The sequence below is a fragment of the Cebus imitator genome, unplaced genomic scaffold (genome assembly GCF_001604975.1).
Source record: "Cebus imitator isolate Cc_AM_T3 unplaced genomic scaffold, Cebus_imitator-1.0 Scaffold19, whole genome shotgun sequence".
In the NCBI taxonomy this organism is placed as follows: Eukaryota; Metazoa; Chordata; class Mammalia; order Primates; family Cebidae; genus Cebus; species Cebus imitator.
In genome coordinates this window covers 7,926,427-7,945,321 of record NW_016107334.1, presented here as the reverse complement: position 1 = coordinate 7,945,321, position 18,895 = coordinate 7,926,427, and the positions used below count along the sequence as shown (strand labels likewise).

General features: G+C 39.4%; 1 protein-coding gene across 1 annotated transcript; it reads right to left on the bottom strand.

Moving 5' to 3' along the window:
- Positions 1-1,618: 1,618 nt before the first annotated feature.
- On the bottom strand, positions 1,619-14,992 carry ARRDC4 (arrestin domain containing 4). Its single transcript, XM_017518401.2, has 8 exons — positions 14,524-14,992; positions 9,787-9,853; positions 9,432-9,579; positions 7,367-7,469; positions 6,091-6,347; positions 5,426-5,588; positions 4,715-4,869; positions 1,619-4,344 (listed from the first exon to the last, which is right to left on the bottom strand). The coding sequence occupies exons 1-8, from the start codon at positions 14,828-14,830 to the stop codon at positions 4,288-4,290; spliced, it is 1,257 nt and encodes a 418-aa protein (XP_017373890.1). The 5' UTR covers positions 14,831-14,992; the 3' UTR covers positions 1,619-4,287.
- Positions 14,993-18,895: the final 3,903 nt, after the last annotated feature.

Here is an 18,895-nt window from a genome sequence, read left to right as displayed (position 1 = left end):
TGCAACTTCTTGTGAGTCTGTAATTATTTTATAATATAAAGGTAGAAACATAAATCTATGTTGAAGAAAAGATTCTGGCAACTAAACACACTTGGAAGCAATTTAGTTAAAAACTGATGTCCTTTTAGGAGGCAGAGCTCTTAAGTGTAAACACTGGACTCTTGATTTAGCATATGCTTAGTATCCAGGTATCCAGGTCTGTTAACTCTTAGGCTGTGTAACTGAAAGCAATAATTGTTCCTATTACTTTATTATAAAGGTTGCAGAATCAGGAAATTTGAGAGCAAGCAGCGACCACGCTCTCGGGTTACAACTCTCTCGGTTTTGGTATCCTCATTTGTAATGTGAGGGCTTTTTTTCTAGTTTCTTTGCAGTGTCTTGCCTAGTTCTAAATTTCATAATACACATAAACTACAGAAATTGTAATGGTAATCATAAATTTTGCCTATTTCATGAGACAAATATTTCAATTTATGTTGATTATAAATGTGGATACAGAAAGAACCTGTTTATTATGTAACACCATCTATTAAAATAACTGGAGAGCAAACCAACTGGGTTCATTCTTAATCCTTAGTTCAGGTGGTAATTTTCCAAGACAGAGGGTCTGGGCAGTTTTCTTGAAATGACATACCATTACATCCTCCTTGTATAAAATGTAGTGCTCATATCTACTGGAGTGTTTGTGTAGAAAGGGGTGGCCTACCTGGGTCAGTGTGTCCTAGTAAGGATCCCCTGAGTGCCCATAAGACCTGATGTTAGATATAGTGAACTCCAAGTTTCTCTTCAAAGAATGTCAGTTTTGTTCAGCTCTTATTTAATTCTCCATTTAAAAGTTTAACTTCCTGGTTCTCTGCATGCCCTTGTGTCATTTCAGTAAACAACTTTCCTGCCAGTTCTAATCAGTAGTTACCTGAGTCACTCATAGTCATCTGCTTTGACCTGTTCTGTAACCATCCTTCCCACAAAACTACCCAGCTCGTCACTGTGGTTCATACCCCTGCTCTTTTTAAAATAGCCAATCGGAATTAAACTGTGTGGTCTAAGCCTAGCCAATAGGAGAATGACACATCAGTAGGGGCTACTGGTGTCAGGAATAAGAACTCCTTCCCCTCCCTTATACAGGTGTGCGCTCACCATTGTTCCATCTGTGAGACGTACCCTTCTATAGAAGTAAATTGCCTTGCTGAGAAAATTTATATTCAAGGGCTACTTCTTTTGTGGCACTGAAAATTTACATGTAACACTGCTAAACTGATCCTGTGGAGATTCTGGACAATTGAACACTCAAACTCAGGAGGCTTTAAAGAGGAACTCTTACCATTTGGGAATACATAGTGATATGCTTTTTTAACCAATATAGCTTTAGTTTCCTTATTCATCCCAACTACTTTTCATCATGGAAGGCTAAATTCAGACTACCTTGGGAAACTGGGCCTACTATAAAGAAACTCAGGTTCTAGGGCTGTTCCTCCCTCATGGTAACATGCCTAGAGAAAAGGATTTTAACTAGCAACATTTGCCTTTTTTAGTATTGGGTTTCCTCAGGTCTAGAGTGCAAAAAAAAAAAAAAAAAAAAAAAGCAAAAAAAAAAAAAAAAAAAAAAACTAGCAATGCATAGCATTAGTGTAATAATTTTATTAATAAAAGGAACCCATGGGGTTCAAACAAGTGTACAAAATACAATCTTTATTTTTTTTCCTGTGGGTTAAATTGTTACATTTTTAATAATAAAAATAAAAAAGCTTTCATAGTTAATCAAAAACATAACTCCTGCCTATTTTTCCTATTGTGCAAAACAAAAACATAAAAAGTTTTGCCCACAGAAGGATTTTGTGCACCAAAAAATGCACATTTTCTATTTCAAAATTTCTGCATTAAAATGAAAATTCCAAGGCCACATTTTTGTTTTTTCAAACTAAACAAGAGCAAGAAGGAAATAAACAGGCAAATAACAGCAGCTAAATTTGTAATCTTCATTCCCAGATATTTTCTGTTTCAATGTAGAATTTTTCGTATTCATAAAATGGTATCTTCAACTTAATGCTTAAGGTCAGGTATGCCAGTATCAGTTCAATAAGGCAAGTCACACCATTTAGCTATTCTCATAAGTCCTACAAAGTTAGTTTAACTTCAGTTTACAGGGACATTTCATGATTTAACTAAAAAAGGTGACAGAACAATCCTAGTGAAGGATTCCGTTAAGTAGCTGCTTTTCTATATGGAGTCAAATAATTAAACTTTCTCTCTCTCCATACTGGGTTTGTTTCTTTCATTATGTTTTAGTATCATGGAGTCGAACAATGCCTTGACAAGGCATGAACTACAATTTAGAAGTCAATAAACACTTGAAGATGATCTTTTCTAAAGTAAAAATAAAACTGTTTAGATAACACTTAAATACACATATCTACTTAAAGACACACATAAGACAAAGCAAAATTTAAAAACCAAATCAAGGAATAACATTTTGTTATAATTTCAGTAGCACAATTACTGTTCTAACAGTTTTGCACTATGATTTTAAACAGTGGCTAATAATGAAAGAACTATTCATGATGATGCTTCCACGATTACAGAGAAGACAGGTATTCCCAGAGGGTGAAAAGCATACATTTACCTAATATTTGTAGAAAATCCCCTGATCCAATGGCCAAACTTAAATATAAAATTTAGCCTTAGAAAAACTTCTCTATTTTTGGTGAACATGTTGATTGAAAGAAAAATCAATCATTCTGTTGAATGAAGTACAGTATTCTGCAGGGGAAGCACCAGGGTTTCTAGATCAAACCCGTAGGACATGAAGAAAACCGAAGTCCTCTGCTGGTCCAAAATCTTTATCACAGGAATCCCTGGCTCCCTTCCACGTGTCGAGATGCTCTCAGCTCACAAAACCAACAGATGGAAGGAAAAGCAAGTGAACATGTGACCATGTAGGAAGGGAGTTGGGGACAGTAAAACACTGCTCAGACTTTTAGCAGCAACACAATCCTGTTGGTCTGAATATCCTGAGGTTAAATGATAATAAAATATTGCACCAACATAATAAAGAAAATCACAGTTTAAACAGAATTACTAAAGAACTGGAATAATGTACAAATGCAGCAACTGCCATCAGTAAACCTAAGTCTCTGGATAGGAATGAAAGTTGCATCTTTTTAAAAAATGGACTCCTACCTTCTTTTGGTTTGGTATTCGACATTCCCTTAGGTATACATATGTTTACTTCCATTTAATGCTAACTTTCTGAATTTTCCCCTTGGACCAGGTTCAGATTTAGTGATAGATGAGATGACACTGCTGCTGTAAACAGCAGCAACTCCAAAGAAGAGTACTCAGGCCATGAGATTTAAAAACATGTCTGATAACCCCATTAGAGGTAGGTTAGAAAAAGGCCTTTTACTTTGGACTGTGCAGTTATGAAGGCATCCTGCAGATGCAACTTTTTCCTCCCCCTTCTTTCTCTGACATGCTCCTAGATAAATAAGATAGGAGAAAAATCAAACATAAATCCTATTAAAGTACTTAAAGGGCGTAAAAACTACAGCCTTCCACAAAATGTGTCTTCACACTGAAATTCATCTTTCCCCTCTGAACTGACAAGCTTTTCAAGAAACCTTTCCTTGGTTTCATAATACTGTGCTGCCAATTTATAAACTGCATTTTAGTCTACCATTGAAAGAATGAAAATTGTAGTTCTTCATTAGGACCTCATATGACCATGATCTCAGGAAAAGATATTTTCAATAACTTTAGGCCTGAACATGGTAGGAAATCATGAAGAAAGACCTGAAACCTCAGGGTCTCACTTCGTATTTGGAGTGGGCCATTTTCCTATTCATGCACACCCTTGTTTTGTTACCCTCTCCAAAATCAAGTCTTTACTCCTTCAGTTCATATCGCCTTCATTCCACTCTTTAAAACTCCATGGGAATTCCCACAGTGTTTCCACTGTTTACAGATTCCCTTCTCTCAGGTCAGCACAGGTACCCTTTCACTTACTGTATAACCATCAGGACTTGCATTACATTCTCAGACTGCACATCTTCATCCTGTTTTTTTAACAGGGATATATATATATATATATATATATATAACCATCATATAAACTTGTGCAGCAATCCTGTTGGCCCACTAGAAATTTCTCACATTCTTTAATTTCTATTGCCTTCAGTCTTGATGTTCATTTATGTTAAGTTCATCTTTCCTCTCTCTTTCCCAAAAAGGCAGAAGGAAAAGAATCAACATTCTAATTTGATGATGAACACAGTGATTTCTGAAATACGTTCAGAGAATGAAGGAAACAGGCTGGGCCTCTTCTACATCGCTAGGATGTGGATCAACCTGCAAAAAAGAGATCAGTGTTGTAGCATTCTTTAAAATGATTCTAGTATCTAATTATATGACAGTTATATGCCACGTTGGTCAAAGCCTATTATTAGTAAGTCCCAATAGGCAAAGTTCTCTATATTCCAGGCCAAATAACATACCTTAAAGGCAATCCACAATACTGTATATGATGCCATGGATCACAAGGAAAATAGTAAAAAAAAATGACAAATACATCAGTAATAATCTATTACCACTGTAAAAAGAAATTTATATATATCCCCTACTAATTATGAGTCATCAAGACACTCTGATAAATGGATAACAAAAAATAATTATTTAAAAGTAATACAATAAAAGTCGAATTTTCTTTTGCTTTGCTTACCTCCGAATAAAGAGGTGGGGGTTGAAATCGGAATTCTTGTATACAGGCAAACATAGGACAGCACACTTCTCCCTCACAGTTAGGGGGTTGAGGGTAAGGAGCAATGTGTCTAGAGAATTCTTCCTCTGATACCACATCTGCATAATTTGGTGGCGCTGAAAAAGAAATGAAGTTGAAGTTAAGAAATCCATGCAAAAATTAATCTCAATTTTTAGCTCTTATAAAAACAAGAAACAGCTAAATTTTAAGATAAAAATATGGCATTCTTTCCCTATCAGCAAGGTTTTATGCATTTTACAATAAAAAAAAGATTCTGCTTTTATTAAACCACTACTAATATTGACTATATTAGAGTCTCTTGAGAGAGATGTCTCTTGAGTCTAGGTAACCAAATATCACTGAAAATGACTACAGAAAATATGTAACACATCATACTTTTGACTATTTTTCATTGTTTTCCTATTACAAATAGGAATTAGGAAATGTACATCTTATTCCTGAATCTGCCATCAGCAGCTCTGCATCCTACATGAAGTTAAACTTGTAAAGTCCCTCCCAGAAATAATGTTTTATGATTTTTTAGTAGTAGCAATAAAGATAGCTGCAGTAGCAGTACTAATTAACATCTGAGCACTTAATAGCTTTCTATATCCTGTTCTTAGGTATTTTCTAGGTAAAACTTCATTATGAAAGAACGCCAAAATATTTTACCTTCAGGCTGTTCTGGCAGGGTCAGTGTCAACCAGCTCATATCCATACTGAACTGGCTGGCAACGCTAGAGTTTCTGCTGCCAAAACCATTATATGGAATTGTACCAATCACTAATGGCAGTTCCAGCATCAATTTTTTAGCACCAGGAATATGAATGTACACCTAATATGCCAAAAATAAAAGAGAGAAAGGAACAAATATAAGTTACACCTCCAGTAGATAGCCCAATTTATTTCTTTTATCATAAAAACAAATGCTTTTGTTACCTGCCACCACTCCCATCACAATTTTCAATTACCTTGATTAAACCAAATGAAGAGTACACAAAACATAGTGAATGCTCTGAGACAGAGCACTGTGTCCTTAACATGCATCATTGTAGGTTCGCATGGCTTACATAATAATTATAGAAAATTAAGGATATGTTTTCAATATAGCAAACATCCCTTAATGCACCTCAATTCTCTTATTTTATTAACTCCCCTGTGGGGAACAGTTTTTTTTTTTTTTACTAAAAACAGGGACCAATCTTCATACAGTCCCCAACTGGTGTTAATGCTGAAATAAAATGAAATTTTTATAGGCAACTCTACATATGCACAGTAACACAATACCAGTTAGGGTCCAACATACATATTTTTTTTTTTTTAAGAGCTTTGCTTACAGCTAAGGAATAGTCCACTCTGATAATGCAGCAATCCAGGATGGATGGAGTAACAGGTGGAATTTTTAGAGTCTTCCCATTCCACGTGTCCGTGCTCCCAGAAGCGATGTGGTTTCCCCGCACATTGGCGACCATGTGTCTAATGGTCTTTGTTTTTCCACTAGCCAAGTATGTCTGGGTTTGGAAAATAGCAGCCTTTGGAACAATCAGACGAGAGGAACAATTCTCTATTTCTGCATAGATTGGAATAGCTTCTCCTAAAAAACAAAAACAAAAACAAACAAAAAAAAACCAGGGATAATTCAGAGACTCTTCAAAAAGTTCTCATCACAATGGATTAGGACAATATAGCCGAAATGTTCCAACATCACTTTAACAAATTCAGACGCTTTGATGGAAAACATATTGCAAAGTCAAGCCAGAGAAATAAAAATTCACTGCAGGTTGTGTAGATCTTATTTTCTAATTATTGCATTATTGACTTTTTAATGTAGCAATATTACATTAGCAATTCTAAAGATATGTAAATGACCAATGTCTATATAAATTAGAATAAGACATACAAATAAATGATTCAGGACTATGTTAAGTATAAAAGATCACTAACAAACTCATTAGTGCTTATCAAATTAAAATCTGCCCAACAAGAGAACAAAGCCTTTGCTTTTAAGGAATTAATAATGTTAAGGCACAAAAAGAATCAACGGATGGATTAGGCAAGTTTTATAACGTTATGGCTCCACACCATACCATTCCATACCGAACTCCTTTCTGACAAGTCAGAATCCTGGAGCAGGAGCCAAATCCACTGCTGGAAATGGGCCCTTCAGTAACGGCAGTTCCAGTAACAGTCCGACTGTTACGTTTGTTAATATTCTACATTCTAGTCCCATGTATTTGCATGTATCAAGCTAGCATGGAATCAGAATGTCTAATAGCATTTCATACTCCAATAGCTCTCTTCTGAGCAATACAATCCTGGAGATTCTTTTGCAACATTAAAATCAGATGCTGGCATTTTCTCATTCCTCTAGTTATACTCTGTTACTAAAGTAACAGGATCAAAGTCAGAAAAAGACAGGAGTTTTACTGGAAACTATTCATCCATTTAAAAATATTTAAATATCAATTATTTATATCAAAAATATATTACTATTCATGTTTTAAAATACTATATACTTCATACAATTAGAAAAAAACACTATTTAAAATCACTTAAAATTAGCTAAGAAAATGAATGAAATCTTTCATTTGGACTTTCAAGCATTTTGCTTACCATTACAGTATCCCTTTCTTTCAATTTTGGCACTCAGCGAGACTGGACCAGAAGTGAAAAACCAACAGCCAACCATTTTCTCTTGAGTTTTCAATACAGGGGTCTTGAAAATTTCAAACAATAAAACAACCTAAATTAAACCACTCCAGAGTACTCATAGAGCTTAAAATTATATCTTTCTTCATAGAAAGGTTATAAAGAAATACCAAAAAATGAATGAAACTTTCTTATCCTCACATAACATATTAGGCAATATGTGTACAAAAACACAGAGTGTTAAGACTCTCTTTTTAGGAAAACTTAGTGAATTTTTAGATTCAAAAATTAGCCTGACACCATCTTATTCTACCCTCAAGTCATTATATTTCCAGGAAATAATATACCATCTTTTTTTTAAAAAAAGGCAAAGCTGTATGTATTAACACTTAGAAACATGACAGAACTTTTTTTAAGACTATATATATAAAAGTCAGGTGGAAGGATAAATGAGAAAAATCAATAATCAGAACACTATATTTATTTTGGCATTTAATAAATGGAATCAGCAAACAGCCTTTTCCCCAACTTACTTCAAAATGCATTATCAAGCAGAAATTCAGGTGTCCTTAATTTGGAATGGTTTTGGAGCTTTGTATAATAGTGCAATAACGTGTAGTATTAACAGTTCTGAAAAGCTTATTAAACATATTATCTCACTATAGTATTCTATAGTGTCAAGAGAATTACTACAAGATTTACAATATTCAGTTTACAAGTTACACACACCAGTGCTTCCTGTAAGACCCAGTTACTAGCAATATTTTTTTTTCTTATATAAAGAGCAGTAAAGGATCAACAGTGTCCGTTTTTGGCAAAGACAAATCCCTTTAAATCAATTCCCACAATGGTCATAAAAATGTTAAGAATATTTAATCTCCCAATTCTAAATAGTTTTTAAAAATACAAGCTGCTTAGCATCACTGATTTTCAAAACTGGTTTTAAAGCAGCTGTTAAAGTCACAGCTATAATCCAGGCCAGCTGGGTGCTAGCTATTTTATGATTCTGACCACAAGAGGCCATATAACCATATTATCTGCTATCTTTTCATAATCTAAAGGTGAACATTAAAGTAAATTCTATTTCTTTTTCATGTGAAAATAAGACTTAAACACCAACTTTTAACTGCTAGCTTTTTCCTTGTCTTTAAAAACACAGGCTAGAAAAAGAAACCTCCAACACGAAAAATACATCTTTGTCACATCAGTATCATGATGGAAAGTTTAAATTATCTCAGTATTTTCTATGAAGTAAAAAAAAAAATCATTCATTCATATTTAAATGAAGAACCATTAGGTCCTAGTAGCTATCATGAAAGTACAAGGTATAATTTTATATTATTTTGATAATATGGGTTTAGATAAAAGAATCTAGCTCATTAGCTCCCATCTTGCCTATTCTGTTGTTACTTATAGCCTGATCTTTCTTATCAGTCTACAGTATTTCTGGTGATTATTAGAAGTTCAATGCTTTAATGTGGCCAAATCTGTCATAAGGAAATGATAAGTGAAAGGATCTCGGCAGCAGCTGCATGCACTTACTTAATGTTAGAAAATGACATGCAAAATGGAAGGATACATAGCATAATGGCCTGAGCTTCAATAACAGGCTGAGCATGATTAATACTCTTCCATAATTACTGTTCCTCAACCTGCTATTATTGAGGAGTTTAGAATACCCCAGTCCTGTAAATGTGGCCGCTCTGGTAAAAGTAACTACTCTCTGTGTGTGCATTATTGTTATTAAGCCTTATTAATGCATTTCAAGCCTGTGTAACTTTTTGGCAAAAGAAGCCCTGAACAGCAGGGACAACATAATCAATAGTATTAACACATACAATTTGTAATTTGTCCAACCTAGAATCATATATTTATAGTGAATGCCTTTGGGTTACAAGATTGTGTTTTCCAAGCCATCAGAAAGTGACAGGACAGACTATCAGTAAACTGGCTAAATATAGATCCCACTATTAAAAGAAGAGAGGAAGGGAGGGAAGGAGGAAGAGGAAGAGAAAAAGGAAGAACTTACTAATAATGCTGGTGTGTTGACATCAACATGACTTACAACCTGGAGGTCCCGCTTTACACTCTGATCAGGTACCTTGGGTCGTTCCAACACTGCCCGCACACAGTACTGAATGCTTCCGTATTTCCCAGTAAATGAGGTGACCAGAGGTCTGAAACAAACCAAAGACATTAATTATGAGTTCCAAAGAAAGCATGGTTTAAAATGTTTTAAGTTGGGGAAAAAAAACAGTAAGTCTATTTAGGGACTATACAGTATAAACATGCATACTTGAGAATCAGAAGATACTTGGTGCTGACACATATGGATGGACATATTGCAGAGAAGGACAACCACAAAATGATATAGTTTCACTTACTCAGATGGAAGTTGAAAGCGAAATGGAAATTCATGTTTTCCAGGCTGTAATAAAATGATGCCTTCACCTACAAGAGATTATATTTTATTTTAATGAAAAATGGTTAGAATTAGATCAATAGTTTTCAAAATGTAAATATTTTTTAAGGAAGTTTTTCTGGCTACAAAATGCAGCATAGCAGCATACTCCAAAAGTTCATTAAACAAATTTAGAGAATTAAATTTGAGTGTGTGTGTGTATGCGTGTGTGTTTTAGAGATGGAGTCTTGTTCTGTTGCCCAGGCCAGTGCTGCCTGGGCTCAAACAGTCTTCCTGCCTCAAACTCCCAAGGAGCTGGGACTACAGGCATGTGCCATGATTATTGACTAATTTTTAGTAATTCTTTGCAGAGATGGGGTCTTGCTATATTGCCCAAGCTGTCTCTAACTCCTGGCCTCAAACGATTCTCCCACTGTGGACTTCCAAAACACTAAGCTTATAGTCGTGAGCTACTGCATCTGGCCAGTTTTTGCCAAGTACCACAACACACATACATATACACATATATTCCATTCTCAAATAGACCAATTATTAAAGTGTGGAGGCTCAGAATGCCAACATACATATATATGTGTATATATACATATGTATATGTGTGTGTGTTTATGTAAAAATCGCAACTGTTTACCTCCATTCTATTACACTAATAGGAAATACCAGCATTAAATTGGACCAAAAACTAATTTAGCAAAAGACAGATTTATTTTGGGTATACCAGAAACATCACACTGAGTATTTATGAGCAGAGATGGAAAAGGAAGTGAAAACTTTATGAATATTATTCATACTGGGTATAATACAAAACAGCCAAACCAACAAGACAAGTTATTAAGTAAATATATGTATCTTTGAGCTCTCCAGAGTAACAGAGTTTCTTGGAGGCTAACATGGCATACAGAGAGGGCTTTACCAAGCATGGCCAGTGACCTTTTTGCAGCTATGGGTTGCCAGCTCCATTTTATTTCATGCAAAAGCTTATCATCATTGGATTGTGAGAAGGCCAAAATGCAGGGTGTAGAGAGACTGTGTAAGGCCAGAGGCACCACTGAAACCTCTGATGAAGGCACCAAGACATTTAATTCAGATTCAGAGTAGACTCCATAGCTTTCACGGTTGGTCAGGGGACTCTCTTGAGAGACTTAAACACTCCTTTCATTTCATGCTCAGATTTAATATTAAATTCCCTGACTGTGGATAGGATAAATAAGAGGAAGAAATGGGAGCACAGAGATAGAACTCTGAGATTTGCCTGGTCATCTGACATTAAAATGAAGATTTCTACTGTATCCATTTACCAAAAAAAATGTTTAAAGAAAAGCAATCACTAGTGAAATGGGAATGTTTTGTCCCTCAAATAAAAAATGGAGTTTTATCACAAGTCAGCTGACATTTCAACCTTGTACTTTTAGAAAATAGGAACATATTATTGACCCATTAAGTCTTTTGAATCTATCCCTGATTTTTAATGTGCTAACATTAGGGGGGATTAAAAAAGTAACACACCTGCCACTAGTTCATTCAAATACTCCACAGGTGGGTGACTGGAGGCAAAGTGAAAAACAAGTTACAAGGGCATGAGATCATGTTAAATGACAGTGGCAGGGTAAGCCCCAGTGCCTGAGGTGTGCTCAGGAAGGTTACAGCGCAGCTACAGTACCAGGGCCCAGGGAGGCATCTGGACCTGACAGCTGTGGAGTGAAAGGCTCAGGGCAATCCCAGTGCTCCTTAAAGAGCTGGGCTAAAGTTCTGATTTGAATAGATTACAGAACATTACCAAGTATTTACATACGTTTAAAAATGCAGATTTCATTTGAGTTCAAAATTTATAGTGCTTAGATTTCAGGCACTGTGGATAATCATCAAATAGACCAGAGGAGGAAAGATTACATGCTTGTACACAAGTAATGACCACAGAGTGCTAGAACCTAGGGCATCCACAAAGGAACATGAGTGGCCCTGACATCTTCAGGACCTGAGGGCTGGAATGGAGACAGGTAGGAAGGAAAATGTAGAGAAGGGAATAGCATGAGGAAGAGCATGGCAGGCATGTTTGGGGAACAGAGTTGCCCAGGATATTAAAGAGGAAAGAGAGAGATGAAGTTCCCCTTTCATTGAGAAACAAATTGACTGTAATCCCAGAACTTTGGGAGGCTGAGGTGGGCGGATCAGGAGGTCAGGAGTTCAAGACCAGTCTGGCCAACATAGTGAAACACTGTCTCTACTAAAAATACAAAAAATTAGCCAGGTGTGGTGGTGTGCACCTGTAATCTTAGCTACTTGGGAGGCTGAGGCAGGAGAATCATATGAACCTGGGAGGCGGAGGTTGCACTGAGCCAACATCACTGCCACTGCACTCCAGCCTGGGTGGGTGACAGTGCCAAGATTGTCTCAAGGAGAAACAAAAAAAAAAAGGAAACAAATTGACATAGGAACTGTATCATTTAAAATGAGACTTTTAACCATCTCAAAATATAAACAGGAAAAAGAAATGGAAAAACTAATGCAGATGGGTTACAATATTTGGAATTCAATCTTTGTTTCTATTGTTTTTAATGTCAGAGGTTCACAAGCTGAACCATGTGCCCATTTCTGCTTCTGCCCCAACTGCTCCTTACTTCTGTCTTGTATACTGAGCACTACGAAGTCACAGAAAGATGTTTCCATCGCTAATGGTCTTACAGCCAAAGCTCATAATTACAGGTTTTGATGAGCCATGGGATGCAGAAGGCCATTACAGAGGCAGAGTCTGGGGCTCAGGAGGGGTGAGGGACTTACATAAGGTCTCACTGCTGGTGGGTGACCAAGAACTGAAACCAACTCTCTGACTCTGTCTTGTCTTTCTACTACAATTTCTCAATAAAAATATGAAGAAAATCAATCAGTGATAGCAAGTAGTTGGATTAGATTAAGGATGTCAAAGAATTATCTGGGGAGCATTTGTGAAAATAGATCACAGTGCTACCTGATATGGATTTCTAAAAATCTCAGGTGTTTGAAACACAGCCAGGTTTTGTAATTAAATGACCCCCCAGAATCTAGACTGTGTCAAGTTGCTAACTTCTTCCAAGCTATAGATATTAGAGGTGATTTATTTTTTTTTCCTCAACTAAAAGAGACTATGGTTTTAAGCAAAATATAATTGCTGCCAATATGTGCTATGATACATTCTAAAACAAGCTGAAGATTTTCAGATTGTCTAGGTTTTTACATTCTGTTCCATCAGAAGGGAGAAACATGACATGTGAATTAAAAAACTTGTTAGTTCAGATTTTACCAAAGCAGTTTTTTAATTGCTAATCCCAGGCTCAACAGCTTTTAATTTTACACGTATTTACTTGGTAGCTATAGGCCCAGAGATGGAGTCCAAAGTCCTGGACAAAAATCAATGTATGTCTCTCTCCCGCAAGGGACTTCACTCCATTCAGCCATCTTGAAAATCGTGTTGTTTGCTTCCACTGGCGGAGGCATGCCTGGACTGATCCTGAAAGCCATACCGAGGATTGTGCATGAAGGAGTAAGAACTATCACTAACGCACAGTTCCCATTGATCCAAAAACGCAGTTTGGTTTCCAAATATGGTTTTCCTTACTACAATTTTGGGATCACTCAGATAATCACATACCTTGAGGACTTCAGTGTCCACAGCAGGATAAGGCAAAACCACACATTCTGTTATATATTGTATAAAGACGTAGCATGGGTTTAGATATAATGCGTTTACTCTTCAAGGACAGGAGGTACGTACCATTTTATTTGATAGATAAAAGCTCGCGGCAAAAAGGTAAAAGTTTAAAATAGTTTCCATCCATGAAATAAGGGTAAGACTCATGGTTCTTAGTATTCTCTTGATTAAAGGGATCCAATTTTGGCATCTAATATTAATGAAAGACTCATGTAGTGTGTTCCCCCATGGGTACTTCTGGAAAAGTTGACACCTTGAACTGGACTCCACCAAAGAGAGCAGGAAGGGAAATCCAGACATGTCCAGATGCCCTTGTTTCTAAAGGCCTTTTGAGTGGAGAGAAGTGGAGGAGAGAGGAAGAGAAAGGGAAGAGGAAGGGAGGAGGAGGGGGGAGGAGGAGGATGGGGAGGAAGAGGATGCGGAGGAAACAGAGGAGCGGTATCAGGTAGGGGCACAACTCTTAAATTGTCCTGCTCCCCAGAAGAGGGAAACCAAGCATGATGGTCAGGTCTAGAAACACTTCCTTTGGATTCCTACCCCTCAGGATTACTTCCCTTTTCCCAAAACCAAATTTCTGCTAATTCATCATGAACCATTTATCGTGCTCAGGATAGGAAGGAGTGGAGGCCATAAGACACAGGCACAGCAGAAGGGACCCCACAGCCGCCGGTTCCACCCTCCCTTCCTCGGGCCATCAGGAACAGGACCAAGCTCCACGGATTCCCCACTGTCCAATCAGGTTCCCACGGAACCCAATGGCCCCCTCCCCTCGCGGTCCTACAAAATCCGGGGCCACTGGTCCCAGTCAGGCCCGGCGGGCCAGGGGCAGGGCGCTAGGCAGAGCTGCGCACCCAGGGCTCGCTGTCTCCCCGTGCCCGCGAGGGTGGGCCGGACCCCACCTCTGGAAGCCCGCCCTGATCTCACCTGCCAGGTGGGCATCCCGCAGGCGCGCGGCCTCCCGGCCCCTCCCCGGCCCCGCAGCCTGCGAGGGAACCCCAAGCGCTTGCCTGCGCTTACCGGCCGGGGGCTCCCGCAGGCTGAGGCGCACATTCAGGTACTCCACCTCCGAAGAGACAGCCAGGGCCGCGGCACTGGCAGAGGCGCGGGGACAGGTACTAGGGCCCCAGGCGGCGGTGGCGCGGCCCTGGGCCTCCAGGCGCAGCGCGCGCAAGGCCACCGGCTCAGTCGCCTCCAGCAGCACGTGCCCGGCCACCGTCTCGCCGCTCGAGTAGCAGCCCTTGCGCTCGTCCTCGAACACCAGACCCAGGCTCTTCACGCGGCCCTCGGCGCCCACGGCCGCCGCACACCCCGCCTCGCCGCCCATCCCGCCCGGCGACGCGTCCCCACCCCTGAGGTCGGCAGAGGCTCGGGGCCAGAGTCCCGAGCACAGCGGCGCCGCTGTCACAGGCGCCTGCAGCAAGCTGAAGCCGCCGCTGCAGCCGTGCGATACCCAGTGGAGCGCCGCCTTGCCAAGGGGCCTGTCGCTTTAACAAACCCAGTTGGGGCTGGAAAGGGGCCGGGATACCCCACCCCCGGCGGGCGGCCATAGGTCCCCTGCGAGCCCTGCTTCTTGCTGATTCGTTGTACATGGCCACTGAGTCATTTCATTGGCGCTCCCACGCGTGGGTTGGCGCAGGATGGCCGTGCGTGATCAGGGAGTGTTGGCCAATTGGGAGGCTCCGGAGTGCACGTGCACAGGCCGTTTACTGGCTGAGGTCAGGCGCAGTCCTGGGGCTCGGGCCAATAGTAAAGCGGTGCGCCCATGTGGACAGACAGTGGGAAACAATATCTGTCAGGGAGGGGGCGGAACAGGGTGTCTCCGGCTCTCAGTGTGTCAGCGGTTCCCATAGTTACGAACGGGGGCGGGGTTTCTAGCAGGGTAAGGACTTTGCAGGAGTCACTGGGTTCTCCCTAGGGGAAGTAGTTGTGGCTGTAACAAGCTTGTGTTTATGATGACATCTGCAATACTCGAGAGGAAGTAGATGCTCTGGGAAATGGAACTCCGCAATGTTTCTTTTTGAGACCTTGTGGGACTGCCTCATCGAGACTTTAATGGACGACTTGGAATCTTCTAACCTCCTCCAGGTTTTCGAGCCCCACCTCTCCCAGGTTTCAGAATTCCCAGCCTATGTAAGAGCCACAGATAAGAAAAATGAGGGCTGTGTTTCTAAACCTGATACATCCCCCGAGGAGTTCTCTTATGCTCCGCAGTATCGCTGTTTGGAATAGCTGGAGTTGTGATTCTTCCTGCTCTAAATAAGATCATGAATCATATTGTTTTTGAACAACATCTATTACTCAAGTTTCTGCCCCACCTGAAAGTATTTCGTGACCTCGGTATTGTATCCACAAAAATTCCCAACTGCCTTGATGACTTGTTCCCTACGCCCACGGTTCCTCCGGCTTGTCCTGTTTCATTTTCATTTTTAACCTTCTATTCTTTCTAGGTTCTGTTTTTTACCATCTAGCATAGCTGTCATTTGCTGGCCATCACTTTAAGTTGTCCCCTTATCCATTCCATGTTTTTGAGCTGTTATCACGTGTTGATTAATCTCACGATGAAATTTTTCAATTTTCCTTAAGAAAAAAAAAAAAAAAACTCAAAGTTTGCTCTACTACCCTCATTGAGTTTAGATTATTAATGTGGAAATTTTATAAAGTTTTATGAGTTCAAAATTTTCCTATTACCTCTCAGAGAAAGTGGAAAATCACAAATTAGGCTCTGCATAAAGTTCTGACATAGTTGCTATTCTCTGACCATTTCGCCTAGTATATCATACCCCAATATGCTCTTGCTCTGCCTACTTTGTTTTTTAATAACACACCCTGACCTTACGTGTTTATTTGTGTATTATCCATCCCACTCGCTTGAAACACAGAACTTGTTCTCATTCACTTTTTGACCCCCAGGTCCTAACACAGATCTTAGCATACAGTAAGCACACGGTAAATGTTGACTGACTGAATGATGTATTCCAATCATGTAGTATTATTGGCTCGGCAATAAATGAATAGTATTCTGCCTCTTATTCTACTAAACTTTCACTGTCTGGAGGCAGTGGTTCCCACCAAATTAAGTGGCTGGTAGAGGGGGAAAGGACAACTGTCCTAATAGTGTTGAAAGGGCAGAATGGCAGATACTGCATACAGTAATGGCAAGACCAGACTCTCTGGTCTCATTTAAGAATAGTTTTGGCTACAGGTAACAACAGAATGTGTGACCAACACACATTCTGCCTTTAAGAAGATTTCTTGTTTACGAGAGGAAAAGATCAGTAGTAAAGTATGGACTCAGGTTGGTTCATCAGACTCCTTACCTTTTTCCTTGACTTACTCCACTCCCTTCAGGGTAGTAGGGATTACAGCTGCTTTGAGCATCTCTTTCTCTTCCTTATACAACGAAGTTCAGGACATAAGGCAAGGGAGGATCTGCAAACGAACAAATAAAGATTCTCTCTTCTCTCAGAAGGAAGATGTGTTTATATCCTAGATGCCCCCAAGAGACTTCTTACATGTCACTGGCCAAAACTGAGTAATATGTCCACCTGTAGATTATTGACTGGCAAAAATAAGTAGGATTTTTACAATTCACTTAGACCAGTGATTCTTCTCTGGGTGCTGAACACAATCAGAGCTCTGTTAACAAGGCAGAGGGGCAGATGGCTGTTGAGCAGTCAACATTATAGAACCATTTGAGTGACTTGAGTGGGTCTGGCCAAATTTGCTATAGAGCAGAGCTGCCCCAGCCATACATTAAGAGACTATGTAAATAAAAAAATATTCTATGACTAGAGAGAAGGTAATTTATATGGCAACTCACCTCATTCACAGATAAAATTCCATTTTTGTTGTGTATACATTACAATGAATATTCAAGTTCAGCTAATATTAATAGAGCAGCATAGGACAGTTTTAAAAAATCCAATCTGACAATCTCTTTTAATTGGCATATTTACCATTTACATGTAATGTGATCTTCAATAATATTGGTACTGTAACTTGAGGGCCCAAAATTCATAAGTTGAAATCCTAACACCCAAGATGATGGTGTTAGGAGGTAGGGCCTTTGGGAGGTGATTAGGCCATGAATGCAGATGCCTCATGAGTGGGATTAGTGCCCTTACAAAAGAAGCCCAAGAGAGAATTCTCACTCTTTCCCCCACTTGAGGCCATAGAAGTTACTATCTATGAAGATGCAGGTTGCTGTGGGTTAGATATGGTTTGTTCCCACCAAAACTCATACTGAGATTTGATGCCCGATGTGGTGGTGTTGGGAGGTGCGACCTAGTGGAAGGTGTTTTGGTCCTTGGGGTGGATCCGTCATGAATAGTGTAACACCCTCTGGCACAAGTGAGTGAGTTCTTGCTCTCAAGGGACAGGATTGGTTCTCATGGAGCAGGTTGATGAAAAGAGTATCGTCCATTTCTCTCTCTTGCTTCTTCTCTCCCCATGTGATCTCTTTGTGGCTGCCTGCTCCTCTTCTGCTTTCTGGAAGCAAAAGAAAGGAAGCTGCCTGAGTTTCTTACTGGATGCAGCTGCCCAATCTTAAACTTTTTGACCACCAGAATCATGAGTTAAATCAACCACTTTTTTTTTTTTATATATATTACCCTAGCCTCAGGTATTCTGTTACAGCAACACTAAAGAGACTAATGAGGCTGGGTGTGGTGGCCAACACCTGTAATCTCACCACATTGGGAGGCCAAGTTGGGCAGATCACTTGAGCTCAGGAGTTCAAGACCAGCATGGGCAATATGACGAAACCCTGTCTCTACAAAAGATACAAAAATTAGCAGGGTGTGGTGGCAAGTGCCTGTAGCTCCAGCCGCTTAGGAAGCTGAGGCAGGATTATTGCTTTAGCCCAGGAGGTCCAGGCTGCGGTGAGCCAAGATTGTGACACTGCCTTGGTCACAGAGTGAGACCCTGTCTCTAAACAAAACAAAACAAAACAAAAAACAAAACAGTCACCACCAGATGAAGACAGAGATCCTCATGGGACATCAGATCTTCTGGTGACTTGATCTTAGACTCTGTAGTTTCTAAATTATGAGAAATAAATGTGTGGTGTTTATAAGTCACATCATTTTATGGCATTTTGTTATGACAGCCTGAACAGACTAAGACAGTTGGTTTTATATGTGTCATTTTGTTATTTGCTTTGGCTGCGCCTTCATCAGAATGTCTTTGTTGCTTTATTCTTTTCTTCTTGCCTTCATTTTTATGACTTGAACATCTTTTAGTAATCCATTTAAATTTACTTTTTTTTACTCTATACATAGTTTTAGCAGTTGCTCTAGAAATTACTGCCCTTCCCCTGTTATTCTATATTTGTCATGTGTATTACATCCACATACATTGAAATAAATTTACATTTGTACAAACCTCAGAA